Source organism: Anser brachyrhynchus, assembly GCF_964034855.1.
Source record: "Anser brachyrhynchus genome assembly, chromosome: Z".
Lineage (NCBI taxonomy): Eukaryota > Metazoa > Chordata > Aves > Anseriformes > Anatidae > Anser > Anser brachyrhynchus.
Window position 1 is genome coordinate 20471741 of NC_137697.1, and position 17688 is coordinate 20489428.

The window sequence follows — 17688 nt, forward strand, 5'->3', positions numbered from 1 at the left end:
AAAATATATGCACACAGGTGTCAATATTCTTGTATTTCCTGATAATGTATCTTTTTGAAAGACATTATCAGTTACCTTGTATTTTTGTTAGAAGCATTTTCAGCGGTAAGGTGTACCTGATCATAATAATTTTCTTTAGTTGTTCTAAAAGGGAACACTTTGTCTTGCATCAAATGTAATTGATCCTGAAGCAGTGTAATCACAATTACTCACTTTCTTAATTGGCCTGCCCAAAATCAGAAAATGGAAACCGATCGGCAGTGTTTAAATCAATAGCCTTGTAGTAATGCTTGTGGGGGTAGGGAGATAGTGGTAATGGGTAGATCAATTGGTCTTAGATGCCAATCATGGACTGTGTGTTTTGCATAGCAAATACTACCTTTCTGTTTGGGGATGTGCTGCTGTAATAGTGGTTCAATAAATACAAACTGTAAAAAGAAAAAAAAATAATGTGAGTAATAAAATATTTAAATCTCTTTCTGAATCTGTTGTACAAATCAAGGACAATGAAGGAGAAATTGTATTATAGAGAGGCTAAGAGGTCTAAGCTTTGAAAGACTTCCCTAGTAAATACTATTTTTATGAAGCAAAGCTTACCAAGATCACACATCTAATTAAAAAGAGGTGAAACACCATAACTTGAAAATTATTCCTAATGCATTTATTTGGAATATGTATCAGGATGCTCACCCTATGTGTTCATAAGGCATATGTGTCTTCGTTGCCATTTTTCATGTGCCATGTCCTTGTAGAGGCATACTGCTTCAGTTATTCCGGTGTTCTGCACAGTAATGCTTCTTTTACATGGAAAGTTACAGAGGAATTAATAGAGGTACTTGGTCTTCTTTTAAAAGATTTTTATGATTGTTACTGTTCCTATTTGGGCCACTTTTTACAGATTTCGTAAGCAGGATAGGCACAGCTTAAAAGAGTAAAGCCATTTGTTACTGGGTAACGTACATGCAAGATAGTTGTTGAATCCTAGTTAACCATTAATATACCCACCACCTCAGAAAGGGACCTGTCTTTGCTGGGCAGGCAGGCATCAGTGAGCAGAGGAAAGGTTAGCCTCCTCAGCTGCCTGGAACGGATCCTTGGTGTTGCAGACTGACTGCAGTATAATCCACTGACTGTGGATTACTTTTTTTTTTTTGTCTGTTGTCAGATTTTGGACCACTGAGCTACTGGTATCATTGTCTTAAAAATCTTACCACTGTCTCTTATTCTGTTTTTGTTAGCTTGGATGTCTCTACTTTTCATTGTTCTCAGATCTTCCTCACAGCTTAGCAGTTCCCTCAGATATCTGAACAAGGTTTTGGAAACTTGGTTATGTCAGAATATGAGCTTGGATCTTTAGAATAAAGATACATGAATCCCTAGAGAAGAAAGATGAGGAAGGTTACAGAGACAGAAAGTTACAGCATATACGTGCCCTTCTGCTGTTTTCTGTGCATGTATTTAGAATTTCAAATTTCTGGCTGTATTTGTAAAAGCCAGAAAAGCTCCATTGTGTTTTAGGTGTCTGGGGAGTAACTAAATGTGAATGGGAGATGTCCTATTTACAACTTGGAGAGCTGGAGAGGGAAGGAAGCTTGTCCTTACCTCCTCTTCCCTTTCTTTTTCATCCCCTCTTCCCACACTCTCTTAGCTCTTCCTGAAGCTGTGGAAGAACCACAGCTTTGGAGATAAAATTAATGTACAGAGAACCTATTTTATTCTACTCTAATCTTTTGAAAGCTATGCAGATATTGTTTAGTTGTCACTGAAACAACATGGGATAGGGAAAATGTCCGTGGTGTGCATCTCTTCATCCAAACCTAGTCTTCTCAAGGTTTAAATGGGAAGAGAACAATCAGAGCTCCCTAGAAGAAAGAGAAGTGGCATGATAGCTACAACTTCTGTGCCTTTCATTCTTACTCTGAACGATAAGATCATGGGAAAACAGTGTGACATGTGACAGAGGTTTTTACAGGCATGGGCTGGTTACCTTAGGTAGCATATGGAAAATGCTGAATATTACCAGCACAGCTAGGACCCTACTATTGTTACGCTGCTAGAAGAGAGAGGAGTTGTCTGTTCACCTCATCTACCCTGGACTGTAAAAAGAGAGTATTGGGTTGATTACTGCAAAAGAGGTTGGTGTAGTAGGGAGAATCTAGCAACTTCTTAAGTGAAGTGAATACCATGAATAAAATTTGAAATTGTTACTAGATCTGCTGTCTGCATGTTCTACCTTACTGCAAACACTTTTGCTCTAAATTTTGTTATTGCAAACACTTTTGTCTAAGGCAGAGAGAATTTTTTTTTTTCAGTATGAGATTCTCTGTTCTCACTTTAAGTTGATGTAGGAATCTTCCCAAGCAGAACTTGTACCTGCAAAAATAAATGAATGAAGAGAATTGGTTAGGTAGCAGTCAATATTTCTTTTGAGTGCAAAAATGTATTCAGGTGTACATGCTTGCACAAAAGCATCTGATTAAAATTATGTAGTAGAATATACTATGGAATATATTAAAAGCTAACATTAGAGAAGCAGGACTGATTTCACATCACTATCAATTGCATTTTTACTTGTTTCTTGCTGTTTCCTTCTCTCGTGCTTTGTCAGCACATCACTAAGTTGTTTACAGATGTTGGATATTAAGACAAGCAATCCAGTACTCTTCTCTTTACTTCATTACTCTAAAGTAGTCAGTTGGCCCTGTTCCAGAAAGCAAATATATCTAGATAAATAACTGACCAAGAGAAAGCAAGGCTGGGCATGAACAACGACTCTAATTTCTTCTATTTCCTAAGCCTTTTTTCTTATAAAAGCTGAGTATCATTTATTCCTTTAGCAAGAATGTATGCGCAAAGTCTCCCATAGTGCTTCATTCCATCTTTTGTAGGAATTTAGTGTGTTGTCGTTCCTCTTCCACTGTTTTTTTTCTAATTGTCTGTGGAGATTTTTCTGAATACAAGATAAAAATAGTGGGCTGTTTATCCATAGATGTATTCTGGGTCAAACATCTACCACTCTGCGCTGCTGCGAGTAAAGTCAAAGAGGAGCACATAAATAGCAAGAAGACTATTCCCCAGCCTTTTGCTAAAATAATAATAATCTTTAAAAAGTAAAACTTTAAAGACTGCCGTTGTAGAATCTGACAAGTGCTCATTTGGAGGTGATAATATCATTTGTATTAGTTTTAAAAATTTTATATTTTTAAAGAAGATATTTTTAAAGAGGACTTTTTCCTCAAGTCTTTTGTTATGGCAAAGACAACTTCTTTCATGTTTACCTTTTGGAGACAATCCTTTTTGAAAAAGAAGGAAGAGAGGGGGAATAAGAAAAATGGATATCAGTTTCAAATGACAGGTGCTAGCTACTCCCACTGCAGCCATCTGAAGGAGAGTTAAAACTGTGTGTCTTCCAAAGAGTTTAATGTTAGTCTTGCAGTGTCATTTATCACAGAGATGGTAAGTCTTCCTGAGTTCCTGTGGGAGCATTATCATCTCTCATTTGTTCATCTTAATTGGGACATCAGAAGATAAATTCATGTGATTCTTTGAATTACATCATGAAAGTTGTGTCTTACGGAAGTGTTTTAAAATGCAATGTGTACAGTTTTAACAGTTATTAAGGCAACAGCAAGCAAAATGATGTCTGACTCTATTTGTCCCTAAATTCACAAATCAAAACAAAAAAACACACTGCTATGTAGTGGTGAGGAACTGTTTTCAAACATCCCCATTCAATTCTTTAGAGCTTCCTACTGCAGACTTCTTATTAAGCATAACTGTTCCACTAAGGATGTAACTTACCATTTTTAGTAGCTATTATCAGAAGATGCACTCTTTAATTTTTGAAATTTAGAAACTGTTACATTTTGTGGGCTCGGGAAACTTTCTTTTCTGATACGTTTCTTCAGCATTATTTTCCAGGAAAGTTAGAACACCACCATGTGAGAGATGTTTCAGTGCAGATTTAACCAATTGTCTCGCAGATTCTTAAACATTAATACATTCAGGCTTTGAACCACTTCTGCAGATTTTTATTTAAACATTAGTTATATTAGTTAGGATCTGAAGTAATGTTTTGGAGTTTAGTTTACTAAATTTTGGAGGAAAATACTCGTTGTACTGCATGACTCAATTTTATTATTAAGCATACACATTAGAAGCTGATGAAATCTCCATCTTTGGAGATACTCAGAGCTCAAATGGACAAGGCCCTGAGCGATGTGGACTAAGGTGGCCCTGTATTGAGCAGGAGGTAGAAACAGGTGATTTCCAGAGGCCCCTGCAAGCCCAAATTATGGAACTATGAAATTAGTTTTGTTAAATTAGATATTACTGCATGTCTAATATAAAGATCTAATAAAAGAGATGCAAATCAATAAATAAAATCTCTATATTTAGTCTGTAATGTGTGTGATGGAGACTAATAAAAGAAAGGGACAATGATTTTCTCTGGCTGAAAAATAAATTTGCTGTAAAGTATGCTGAAATTAAAGTAATGCAAAGTAAACCGGATGTTGGCTAAAGTGAGATTAAGAATGCAGTGTTTTTGAAGAATATCCAGACATCAGTTTTTGCCTGCAGACTATGAATAGTTCATAGTTTATCAAATAATATCTGTTAGTTTCTAATCGCTAGGGGAAAGGGAAATGGAATGCTTTTTAGCAGCAGAGGTAGTGAGTGGTCCTATCAAGCAGCTATAGCCATTTAAAACCAAAGCTATGCTCATGCTTTTATTTCCTCTTAGGGTGAAAAGATTGTTATAAGCAAGCATTTCAGTGCAATCTAATCATAAATGTTACAAGTCAAGTTTATGTACAAATGGCATGTCCAGTCAATGTAGGGCATGAATCGTTGTTATGCAAAATTGTTAATCTGTTTTATGCTCAATTATTTAATGCATATCATGTTTAAATATGAAAGAGCATTGGCTGGACAATCAGTTGAACAATACTAATGAAGGTATCATTAAAAGTTTTAGTCATATAGTCTAAGTAGTATATATATAAACAGTAAAAAGTTATGGGGTAGTTTATTAAAGAGCCTTCCTTCAGCTCTTAAACTGATGGAGTTCTTGATCAGTTTTCAAAAAAAAAAAAAAAGATATTACTTCCATATTTTACAAGGCACTTGATCCTGCAAGCAAATCAACCAATCCCTGTTCTTTTGATATCTTAATGTCTTTAGAGATGGATGACATTTAAGTAATATAGGAGAAAAAATGTGAGACTTTCTTAGCTAAGCAGATTTTTTAAAGGAGCACTTCATAAATGATTCTTTGTAAAATGAATACTAGACAGGTTTTGGGATTGTTTCACTGTGTTTAATAATTTTCAACAAAGGTAGCATTCCTGCTGAATTTCATCTGTAAAGCCCGTACTTGAGATTGCATGCATAAACATAATTATCACATCAGAAGTTAGAAAGAAAGTGTGTATTTGTTCCAAAGGATTTGCTTGTGTGCTTGTGAATTTGGGTTACTATGGTAAGTATTAAAATCTAGTAATAGAACAATAAAAAATTTTCTGTTTTTCAGGTTGCTTATCTTGCATCTTTAAGAGGATGGAGACACATACATTTTGTGTATGAATCATCTAACATGCATTTTGTGTTTGAATCATCTAGTGCTGTTTGTTGCATCAGCCAATTCAATTTCAGAATTTTAAAGTTGCAAGGTTATTTGAAAGAGAAAAAAAATCAGTAACATGTTTGAGGTTAATTTAAATACTGTCAATCAAACACATTTTCCATTCTAATGGTTGCATCATTGTCTTTAAGTAGGATATCTCAGGCATATCAGCAATCAATATGTATTGAATATTTGGTACATCAGCAAAATAAAAGGTGTTCTTTTCTAAAAACTTCTCATACGTCAAACCTTTAAGAAAGATTCTGACTAGATATCCTGATCCTGAATTGCTAGGTGAATCCTATAAGCTACAGTTAGTCAAACATAGCAGAGTTTCTGTGGAGAACTCCAAGACGAGATAGTTGGAAACTTACAGAATTGAATGGGTGTGGAGAGCAAGTTCACAGAATCATTGAGTAATTGGAAGGGACCTCTGGAGGTCATCCAGTCCACTCACCCTGCTCAAGCAGGTACTTAGAACAAGGTTTCCCAGGACAATGTCCAGGTGGCTTTTGAATATCTCCAAGGAGGGAGACTCCACAACCTGTGCATCACCTACACACTAAAAGAGTGCTTCCTGATGTTCAGGGGGAAGCATTTATGTTCCAGTTTGTGCCCACTGCCTTTTGTCCTGTCACTGTGCACCACTGAAAAGAGCTGTCTCCGTCCTCCTTGTGCCCTCCCTACAGGTATTTGTATACATGGGTAAGATCCCTGTGAACGTTTTATTCTCCAGGCTGAACAGTCCCAGCTCTCTCAGCCGTTCCTTATGGGAGAGATGCTCCAGTCCCTTCTTCGATTTTGTAGTGCTCTGTGGGACCCTTTCCAGTATGTCCAGGTCTGTCTGATATCAGGGGCCCAGAACTGGACACAGCACTCAGGTGCAGCCTCACCAGCCCTGAGCAGAGGGGCGGGATCGCCTCTCTTGACCTGCTGGCAATACTTTGCCTAATGCAGCCAATACCATCAGCCGCCTTAGCAGCAAGGGCACATCTCTGGCTCACGTTCAGCTTGGTGCTCACCAGCAACCACAGGTCTGTTCCTGCAGAGCTGCTCTCCAGATGGGTGGCCCTCAGCCTGTCCTGGTGCCTGGGGTTGTTCCTCCCCAAAGGCAGCCCTCTGCACTTGTTGAACTTCATGGAATTCTTGTCAACCCACCTCTCCGGCATGTTGAGGTCCCTCTGGATGGCAGTACAGCCTTCTGGTGAATCAGCTACTCCCCCTGGTTTCGTGTCATCCACAAATGTACTGAGGGTGCACTCTACCCCACTGCCCAGCTCATTACTGAAGATGTTAAACAGGACTGGACCCAGTGTTGACCCCTGGGGTACGCTGCTCGTTCCTGGCCTCCAACCAGACTTTGCACCACTGAGCACTACCCTCTAGGCCCAGCTGTTCAACCACGTTTTGATCCACCACACTGTCTGCTCATCCAGCCCATGCTTCAGCAGCTTCCCTAGGAGGATCTTATGGGGGACAGTGTCAGATTTCTTCGTGGAGTCCAGGAAGACAATATCCACGGCTCCCCCCTCATCCACCAGCCTGGTGATTCCATTACTGAAGCTCATCAGGTTGGCCGGGCGGGACTTCCCCTCGGTGAATCCATGCTGAGTACTCCTGATGGTTTTGTTCTGCCTCCATGTGCCATTGTACTGTTTGATCGCTTTCCCAGGGATCGAGAAAAGGCTGAACAGCCTGTGCCTCCCTGTGTCCTCCTTCTTGCCCTTTTTGAGTGACGTTTGCTTTCCTCCAATCTTCAGACACTTCTCCCAGTTGCCACAATAGTACAAAGATTATAGAGAGTGGCTCACAGTGACATTTGCCAGCTCTCTCAGCACTCATAGGTGCATCCCATCAGGGCCCATGGATTTACAAATGTCCAGTTTGCTTAAGTATTCTCTGACCTGATCCTCTTCATGGTATGGGATTTATTTCTTGAGGAGGAATCTATAGTATTTGATAGTAGTATGCTATTAGACATAGTTTAGTGGTTTGTTTGTTTGGTTGGTTGGTTTGTTTGTTTTTTGTTTCATTTTGTGGTTTTTTTGTTTGTTTGTTTTTACCTCTGCCATTATTAAAACTACCTCAAATTCTGCAGTTTTCCAGTGTACTTTTAAATCAATCATTATGCTGCATTTGTATTTAGATATGTAAAATGTTACAAAATCATTTCTTCCACTCCCAATTTTTTTTTTTAATATTTCTTTTTTTGTATGTGTTGGGGGGGGACAACACCACAATAGTACTTTTTTTCGCAATGTATACCTTTGATAGGTTTAGTCCTATTTCTGGGACAGCTGTTGCTGATGACAGAATTTGTGAATAAAAGTTTTATCAAAAGAATTGAGAAATAAATAATTTTATAAGGATATAGTTTGTTTGATGGTGTATAGATTACAAATAAATGTTATCATGAGTAAAAGCTACCATTACAGAAATATGAGAGTATTCACACTATATTTCACACTATATTATATTTGTACTGGTGATGATGGATCAGCTTTAGTGATGTAAGAAATTAGCAGACTTTTGGATTAACAAGGTAGAAAACAGGCAGGTAGCTTTTATAGTGTTTATAGATTTCATAGTAAATTTGGAGCTGATACTTATAAATCTATTTTTAAGCACTTCATTAAACCTCTGTAACTTCTCTTTTTGCAGCACGAAGGATGATCATTTCAATGTTAACATTCAGCCCCCTGTTGGAGAACTGCTTTTGCCTGTCACTATGTCAGAGAAAGACTTTAAGAAGGAGCAAGGTGAGAAATACTTTAGGAGCTTCAATAAATGTATGTGGATCAGAAGAGGTTGTGTGGCTTTATCAATTTCAAAGTGTACAGCAAGTGCTTCCAGTGTGGCTGCTTGTGTTAGTTTCTATTAGTATTCAATCTGATACTAATGATTTAATTTTAAAAATGTCTTTAAAAGGACATGCAGTGCTATTTGACAGGTGTTTGGTGTCCCTTTAAAAACACAAATCCCACCCTTTACCCTGAAACAGTCTTTTGGCTCAGAGAGTTTTGGCTTCCTATCATGAAGTAATAACGTGTTTCCTACTAGTAGTAAAGCAGAAAGTTGGAACCCCAGTTCCAAGAAATAAAGCAAATTCACGTTGATATGGTGTCTGTTTTTACTAGTATTTTTTTTCTAAGGCTACTCCTCAATACTAGTAGCGTATGTGTTCTTCAACTACTTTGAAGTTTCATCTTCTTCCTTCAAGCACTTCATATAAAGAGATTATCAGAATAATGTTTTAGAAGGGTGACATCTTTTTTATACTTCAGCAGGCATTATTCTAATGTGTCTTTAAAGAACGTAAGTTTCTGCTTCTAGTCCAAAGCTCCGTAAAAGCTTTTAGTGACTCGAATATTTTATACAAAATAATTAGAGAAAATTGTAGTTAGCTTTGACTGGATGTTAAATGGAACAATTCATACTGTTACCCTTAATTTGAATGTAGTTCTTGGACATCTCAAAATATAAATGATTGCATTTTGGATGCATTCAAATGTAATAGTGTTTACTCATCTATCTCAATGTATGGGGATTTACACGTGTAAATCTCTTCACATTGAGATGAGAATATACCCATGGGATCCTATCTCATTGCTGTGTAAGGCTCAGAATCTCAGTATATCCATCAAGCAGTCAACAACACCAATGAGTATTGCTATGTATTATTAATTATTGCTTTTGAACAGTTCTTGGCTTTTGTATTTTTGAATGATTATTATTTTTTGAATGATTATTATTATTATTATTTTTGAATGATTAAGAAAGTAGTTTAAATATTGCTTGTATCATTTTCAGTTAGGCGTACTGTTGCAATAAAAAGTTAGGATTGTGCTTTGTTTTCTTAACCCATTGATACTTATTTGCTGTTCTTACCCTTTGCTGGCTAAAGCCTCCCTCTCTGCTTTATACCTGCTCAGCAACCCAAGGTGAGTGATTGAATGAGGCTGTGGCACATTTATTTTAAACTATTCCCTTCTAAAATTTGTAGCTGAGGTTGTAGTGAAAGGAAAGCAGGTTACTGTGCTTCTTCCTCCATGTTTTTATATTTGCTTGCTTTGTGATATTTCAATAGAGCTTTTGCATGTTTTGCTGTGACTGAGGGCTTTTTTCCTCCTGACTGGCCATACAGAACCATGAGCACATAGAAGAAGTGTACTTGGAGAATAGCTGTGGTCCTCTGTGGAGTTGTTGCCAAAATTCCTTTTTCTTCTGCCATTTTACTTCTATGGTTGTTGATTATTTGTCTGAATAAATCTGGCAGCTGTTTGCTATGTTTAATAGAGCAGAAAGGCTACTCTGAATAAAGCTATTTGAAAATTTGTTTATATGAAGTATTTGTAAATCCATGAAGGTCTCTTGGCATTTCTGTATTGCTCTCTCTGTCTTCCTGAATTCTTTCTTTGATGCAGGACTTGATGCTGGCAAATTTACCACAGGTTTAAAACCCTTTTCTATTGCATCTTTTTTGTTATAAATATCAGCTGTTTCAAAATATTTTTAGCAATAGAAGTCTCAGTTTAAATTTTACCTAAGTATTTATTACAGGTATCTAGGAACAGGTAGTATTTGGAGAGAATTACTATGTGCTCTTGCTAAATGAAAAATCTGAATTACAGTAATAAATGCAGGGCAGTTTAGAAGTTAGTATATATTATTCTATTTTGTGTTTAACTTCCATTTGTCTGTATTCTCCAAATGAATCTGATTTATATAACTTGCTTTTCACTTATCATGCTTCTCCTTTTTTCTTTTTTTTTTCCTTGCCTTTTTGGACTTAAGATGTTACAAGTCTTGTACCTGGAGATGCCTTATTTTATTTGCAACCAAAATAAATAGGTAAAAAACAGTGAAGGAGTGAGGAGAATATTAGAAATGCAAGACTATATTGGGGGAGAATGAGAATATGTATGGGTTTTAAGGATTTTTACATCTAAATTGTGTGTGTAATCTAATAAGAATGCTAAAGAGAAATACCCAGTATTATACTGATACATAGAAGACAATTCATTGCTTCACATCTTTACTCAATTACACTATGCTGTTTTGCATTGTCTGTTACATTTGTATATTTCCATTTTCTTCCTGATGGCATAAAGAGAGGAAAACAGACAGGTTATTGAATATTCATGGCTGCGGAGGTTATCTAGTGGTAGCAGCAAGCCTCGAAAGCTGTATTTATGCACATGCTGTGCATGATATGGTTAGCCTTGCTTACACCATCTTGCCTTTCCTCCAGTTCTGAACTGGGGAATCCTCCTGTGAGGTAATGCTGCAAGGCAGCTGCTGAGTTAACATTAATGCTGTGATTGACAATTTGGAAGCAGTGGATAAAAATGGTATTGACAGACTACTTTTTGCCTCTCTGGTTAAATATTTTTAGTGATCTTCAGGCCTCAGGATTTTATATCCTATTGTACATCACTTCCTCAAGAATAAGTTTGACTTCTTTAGCAGGAATTTGGTACAAGTGAGACGTGTGCTGTTGGGACGTGTGCTCTGTATCCAGATTTTCACCTGTCTGTTTTTTGCCTTTTTTTTAAATATCAATAGCAAAACTCCCCTTGGCTTGTTTCAGAATTGGACTAATCCGGTAGCTAACATATCTTTTCCAATTTCAGTTCCTTTTACCATTAAAAATGTGTACAGTTATTTCATTGTATCACTTAGTTAACCCAGATTAATTGCTGCTCTATGCTCTGACTTGAGTTTTCTTAGATTCTGATGTTTTATGTAATATTAAAGGTGGCATGTGATTGTTATAGCAGGATATTACTCAGAATTTTTATGACGTTTTTAAAGAGCCAAGTAAAACTACTTCAAGTATAAGGACTTCCTCCCACCCTACTTATGGACATTTTTTAAAATAATTTTATCAATTATTTTTAAAAAGTGTTTAAGTGTATGTATTTTAAGAAAAAAGAAACTTGGTTGAGTAAACAAATTGTTTACTTAATTTTATTAAAATTTATGCATCCAACTTGTCTTCCTAACAAGCAAGATGCTAATTCTTTAAATGGTTGGACATTTACTATTTTCTGGCCCTTGAGTACCACGAGCAATCATATTTGATGCCCCTTAATTAGAGCACCCTTTTTTCTTTCCAGGTTCTTTTCCACCTCAGCAATCGAGACAATACATTTGCTTACCATGCTGCTCTCCTAAGTGTTCTTTTGCATGTAAATTAATCTTGATTCAGTTTACACTGTCATGCTGAGTGGTACAAATTGCCTATAACAATAAAACAGCATGAGTTAAAAATAAAGGGGGGTGGAAAGGCAGATTGAATGTGTGCCTTACTTGATAGGATGTTACTTTGCTTTATGCCAATACATTAGTCGACGATAATGAATCTTCTGTTCTGAAAAGCATGGTTTAGTTGATTTTTTTAATTTTACTTCAATGGAGCAGTACCTTGTCTTTTATAGAACAAGTTAGACAAACCATTAATGACAAGAGTGTTAAGGTTAAATATGAAGCAATGCATTCACTTCTCTGAGTGCTATCCATCTTTCCATTTACAGGAGCTTGACAAAAGTACTGGCTTTGTACAACATTTCCTTTAATTACATGCTGCGGGAAACAGGCTTTTAACATAAACATAGTTGCATTCATTTATTCAGCATTTGCTCTTCAATAGAGCTTAATGGAGAAGGTTTAAATCCTAAATGAGTACACACATCTCTCAGCAGTGTTATGTCAGTCCCCATGCTTTGCTTAAAAGCAGTTTTAGTCTGCGTATGTAGTTTTTAAAGCTTTTGCCTAATAGTGAAGTTAAACAATTTGAAACAGAATGTACTATTCCCAAGATAAAACTGATTTTTATAGAAGTTGCATGCTTATTTTTATTCTCTTCAAGTGCAGATCATGTTCAAAAATATCCCATTATTTACTCATAAGCTGTTCTATTTTTACTTTGATATTTCTTATTTTGTGACAGCAGCTAATGCACATTCTGGTGCATTAAAATGTTGGATTTATTTTTTTAATTGCTCTACTCAGCATCTTTATGCTGTTTGCTGTGGGTTAGAACTGTATGTGCAGCCCTAAAATATTAGGCTTTTGAGAGTTTTGCATTGTTTTCTTTATTAATGTTATTGTGGATTTCACATGCTTGATATTTCTGCCAAAAATATGTGTTCCATTGTTTGTGTTTTCAGTTTCTGCACATAACGTAAAAATACACACACAATGCTAAGATGTAGTTAGCGTTGGGTTTTAATCAACATAAGTGTCCTGCAAATTATTCTTCTAAACAATGGATTTTGATAGGAGAGGAAAGTGGTTTGTGTTTTGTTTTGTTTGTTTTCAATGACCTTGAACATTTTCTTTACTCTTTTTTTGTCATGTGTTCAGATGTAATCTCGATATTTCTGTTCTATTTTATACCGATATTCAAATTATTCTAATCAGAAAGTTTATCATGACATTTTAAAGAGGTGGATACTAACTGAATTTCCCAGTTTCTAATGTGATGACTTTGTCCTCAGGAACTAAATTGATTTGATGACTATGTGAATTTCAAGTTTATTTTTAGCAATTGGATTTCAAATTATAATTAAGTACTATGGTTTTATGATTGAAAGATTAGACAGTATCTTTGTATATGATCTTACATAAACTGGAATTTCCAAATCAGTCTTACTTAATATTTCATTTCTGGGTTTACATTCTTCTTTTAGGTTATTCTTTTTGAGAACAACCATCCTGATTTCACAGTTCCATTAGTATCACACATATCATCGTCCAGTTACTAGTAATTTATTTCTAGTAACAGGGCCTTGCAAATAATATATTAAGCTGATGTAATTATGTAATTTCTTATAAAATTGTTTTCTCAACGTATGATTTAACTTGTAATGAAGATGCTTTTTTTTTTTCATGTTCAGAAATCTCTTATTTTGGTTTTAAGCATAATAAGCAAACAAATAAAAAGAATTTATAATGAAATACTTAACGTTTCAGGGATGCTGACAGGAATGAATGAGACATCTGCTACCATAGCTGTTGCTCCACAGAACTCTACCAGTCTTGTAATAATTGAGAAAGTAGTGAAGGCAGCAAACCTGGGTGTAGTCCCTTCTGGTCAAGACAACATACACAGGTAAGAATGCATGTCATTTGTAGTGGGTTCATCTTTTAATATGAATTTCAGTTGGTTTTGAATTCATCAACATTTTAAAATATTGGAGAAAATTTTATTATCTGCATCTTTAACAGATAAACTATGCATCTTGGACTGTGACATAGAATCCTGACCAGATATTATTAACCAGAGTACTTTTTGTTCTTTATTTGAATATGTATAGTACATCAAATATTTAGACCTTACTGGACACATTTAGGGGTGTTCTCTGTTTCCTACTTTTGTTTCAAAGATAAAAGATAGCCTTTTCAAAGCAAAGTACTTTAAGGAGCATCTACATGTTTTTCTGACTTTTGTTTCTGTTTCTGAAAATAAGTCTTTATCTGGATTTATCATCTGTTATAAGAAGCTTGTTTTTTCCACATTAATTTTTTTTTTTTAATTTATGATATCCAGCTATGTACACCTAGGATATGATTATCTTATTTTTAATTAGATGAAGATCTTTTAAGATGCAGGCTGAACATTACATTGAGTATTTCCTTCACCTTCCTGTATATGTGCAAGGAAAAACAGTAATTTTCATCAGCCAAGAAAGCCATTGGACCTGTCTAATTTCTGATGAATCGGTATGGCTTCTCACTTGTTACAAGAGCAAACAGAAAAATTGCTGTGTATGGGAAACTGAGTAGACCTATAACAACAGCAAGACATTACTGGAAGCTGTTAACTTAGCCTCCTGAATTTTGCTGTTTAAGTAAAAGCAAAGTATCTCCTCTTAAAGAAAAAAAAAAAAAAACTTTGAAATTTTGCTGGCTGAGATGGCTCTTTGGAATGGTAAGAGTCATGTAGCCTACACAGGACTAATAAGCTGATTATTTCTCTTCTTTGGATTTAGTCTTTTTTCCATCACTGGGCATTCGTATTGCATTGCATTAACATTAACCCAGCTGGATTTTCCTATGCATTTGATATGGTCAATGATAAAATTCTGTTTCACCATAAAAACACGGTACAGCTAGTGCGATTGCACTGAAATGATTGTCACTATTGACACCTGCTCCTCCGTGAAAGAGTCCTCATTTGTTGCATCCCTGAGGGATCTATACAGCCTGCGTTCTCAACATCAATTCAAAGACTAGGTGAGAGTGTCAATCAAGAGAGACTAAAGTGTCTATGTTATATAGGTGTTCTTCATCTTTACCCTATCCATCACATGATACTTAGTACATAGGGATGGATTGTTTTGTGACCGAGTCTCAAAAAGACTACCTAAAATAATAGCTTAGTTCCTAACTCAGCCACAGGTTTCCCGTTTGTCCACAAGTTTCTAATTTGATCTTACTTTCTCTTGCACTTCGTAAAAAGGAGGAAGTTTTTCATGAAAGAGAGTCTATAACCAACAGTAACTAAATTGAAGATGTACTTGCTGTTGTCGAGTACGCTTCTTCAGAGACAGTGGTTAAAGGCATGTTCTGTTAGGGCTGAAGTATTCAAAACACTTCAGAGCATCCTGAAATCGTGGCTGAAAGGTTTTTTTCTGCCATAGTAGATACAGAATGGTTTGTGTTTATAATGTGCAGCAGGAAAAGAAGATGAGTTTGTAACAACATAACCAGAACTTTACCAGAACTTCCCAAAAGTAATGGGTATTTAGAAAACAGTCCATCATTTGCTTTGCTGTGGAGTTCACAGATACTGTGTAGTTTCATTTGCACTTTTTTTTTTTTTTTTTTATTGAGAACAGGAATGGGAACATTAACTAATTGATACTGTGATGAACCTACCTGGTCATCTTTTAAATACTGCTGTTATCATTAAAGAATCCCAGACTTAGATAAATGAAAATTTGAGATAGATTATTATTTATAGATATTATTATTCATAGTTAATGAATACTTTAAAATCTCTAAAACAAGTGACTAAAATATTTTTATACATACCTATAAAATGTATAGATATATTTGGGTTAAATCAACTCCATCATTACAGTTAACAAAAAATGAATCAATTCTTGCAAAATATTGTGGATGCAAGAAGTGCAGTATGTTTTATTTAAATAGAACATACACCATTTCAAGATGATAAAATAAACATTCAGCTTTTACCTTGACAAAGCAGTAATTAATTTGATAAAAATATCATGAAATATTTTTTTTCTTCTTCTATAGTATTGGGATTTTTCCTGTTTGTTTTATTGCAAGTGGTATTTGGGAAGAAAAAATTATATATAAGAACTTGTTTCAGCTCATCATGCTATTCTGTGAGGACTAGTTGAGTTCAACTTCTTGGAAGTGCTTAGTACAAGAGAAAAGCAGTACTATTTTTAAACTGACATTGTTGTTCTGCACTTTGCAGCCTGAATTGCATTAACCTCTCAGTTGGTCATTCCCAACTAGAGTATTACCTAATGACTGCTAATGGCAAGAAATATCTATTGTCTGGTAATGAAATATACTCATACAAAATGCAATAGTATAGTTGAATACAAGCTTATCTAGTGAGTATGAACAGGTGCATGTTACTTGTTTTTTGTTTTTTGTTTTTTTTCAGTCCAAGCATATTTGCACTCATGACGAAAATGTTGTCATGTTGGTGGGACCAAATTACTTTTCTTTAAATTGATAACCCTATTTAGGACTGCATTTTGCAACACATAAAATCACTAAGGCAACTACTCTGAAGGTCTGAAAACAAATACTTGCAACAAATATCAATGGAATAGCATGCACTCACCAGTGAAAAATGAAGTAAATGTAAACTTGTCAAATATATCAGCTATATGTCAGTCCATATCACAGTATAGCAACACTTTTTACATGCATTTTTGCTCTTTTTAACATAGGGTTGCTGATTTTTTATAATTACATGAAAATACTAATTAAACTGTTAGTAAGTATAGAACAAAATGCCAGATAATACAGTTGATTATATTTTAGACTTTATTTTCTGACCTGTTTTATTTCTTTTAAGTGATAACTGAAAAAAAAAATCTAAACACAATAAATATCAGAACACACATTTGCAGATTTGTACTCATATTTTTTCAAAATAAATTTGCTGTGCTATTTTACTTGCTTAAGTATAGTAACCTGCACCTAAAATTAGGTAGCTTTATACAAGCTATTAGGTCTCTGTGCCTTGCAAGGCTGCATATAGTGCACGTTTATGCTCTTCACAGGATTTGACTATCCTGTGTATTGACCTCTCTTGCTTTTGTTGTCAAGGGGAAATACTATTTCAGTTGTAAGACCTCTACTAAGAGCAAAAATGTGAAATGAATTTAAAGACAGTATTTTTTTTGAGAGCAGGAAATACAATGTCTCCTGGAATTTGAAAACGTCACCAAAAACAGTGAGCATTATTTTTCTTAAAATATTTCACAAGGGTGATTGTTGCAGAAATCTTAGAGCCCTTTCTGTGTTCTGAGAAAATATTTTAAGAGGTGAAGGGTGTAAACAGGTTGAAGAGCACATAGATGTTGACCAAATCATTTTAAAAAGAATTAGGAAAAGTCCCAGGCTTCTGTCTTGTGATTAAGACCATGTCTGTGGACACCATTGGAATATCTACAAGCAAAGACATTGAAAGAAAAGTATGTTTTTTCCTACAGAGAAATCAGTCCAAATAACCACATTTAAGGACCAACAAGTACATTTAAGTTGAATATCTGCTGTCTGACAGGAATTTTTGCATCTTCAAGACGAGGATACAAAATAGAGGGTATTCATTCCCTCAAAGTCAATTAGTCTTTGGATCAACCCTTCAATTCCCTGTCTCTAGTTGTGCAATAACACTAATTGCTTTATATATAAAATATAAATTCTAGACTGTTCTCTTCTGTTTCAAAATGTGATAAGACAAAGACACTACTGAACTCAAGATTTTCAGTATTTTTTTTAAACAACATGAGCTTTATTTATCCAGAAACATCCTTAATGCTAGTGTTATTTTCAAAATCTGT

The 17688-nt window shown here is 35.3% G+C and overlaps 1 protein-coding gene across 5 annotated transcripts in view; it reads left to right on the forward strand.

Annotated features, from left to right (window-relative positions):
- Positions 1 to 17688, forward strand: part of AP3B1 (adaptor related protein complex 3 subunit beta 1) — a 165115-nt gene that overhangs the window by 137864 nt on the left and 9563 nt on the right. For all 5 annotated transcript variants that reach the window (XM_080573444.1, XM_080573445.1, XM_080573446.1 and 2 more), the window contains 2 exons: positions 8288 to 8385; positions 13604 to 13742. In XM_080573444.1, the coding sequence (XP_080429570.1) occupies positions 8288 to 8385; positions 13604 to 13742 (237 nt within the window). The remainder of the gene's footprint in view (positions 1 to 8287; positions 8386 to 13603; positions 13743 to 17688) is intronic.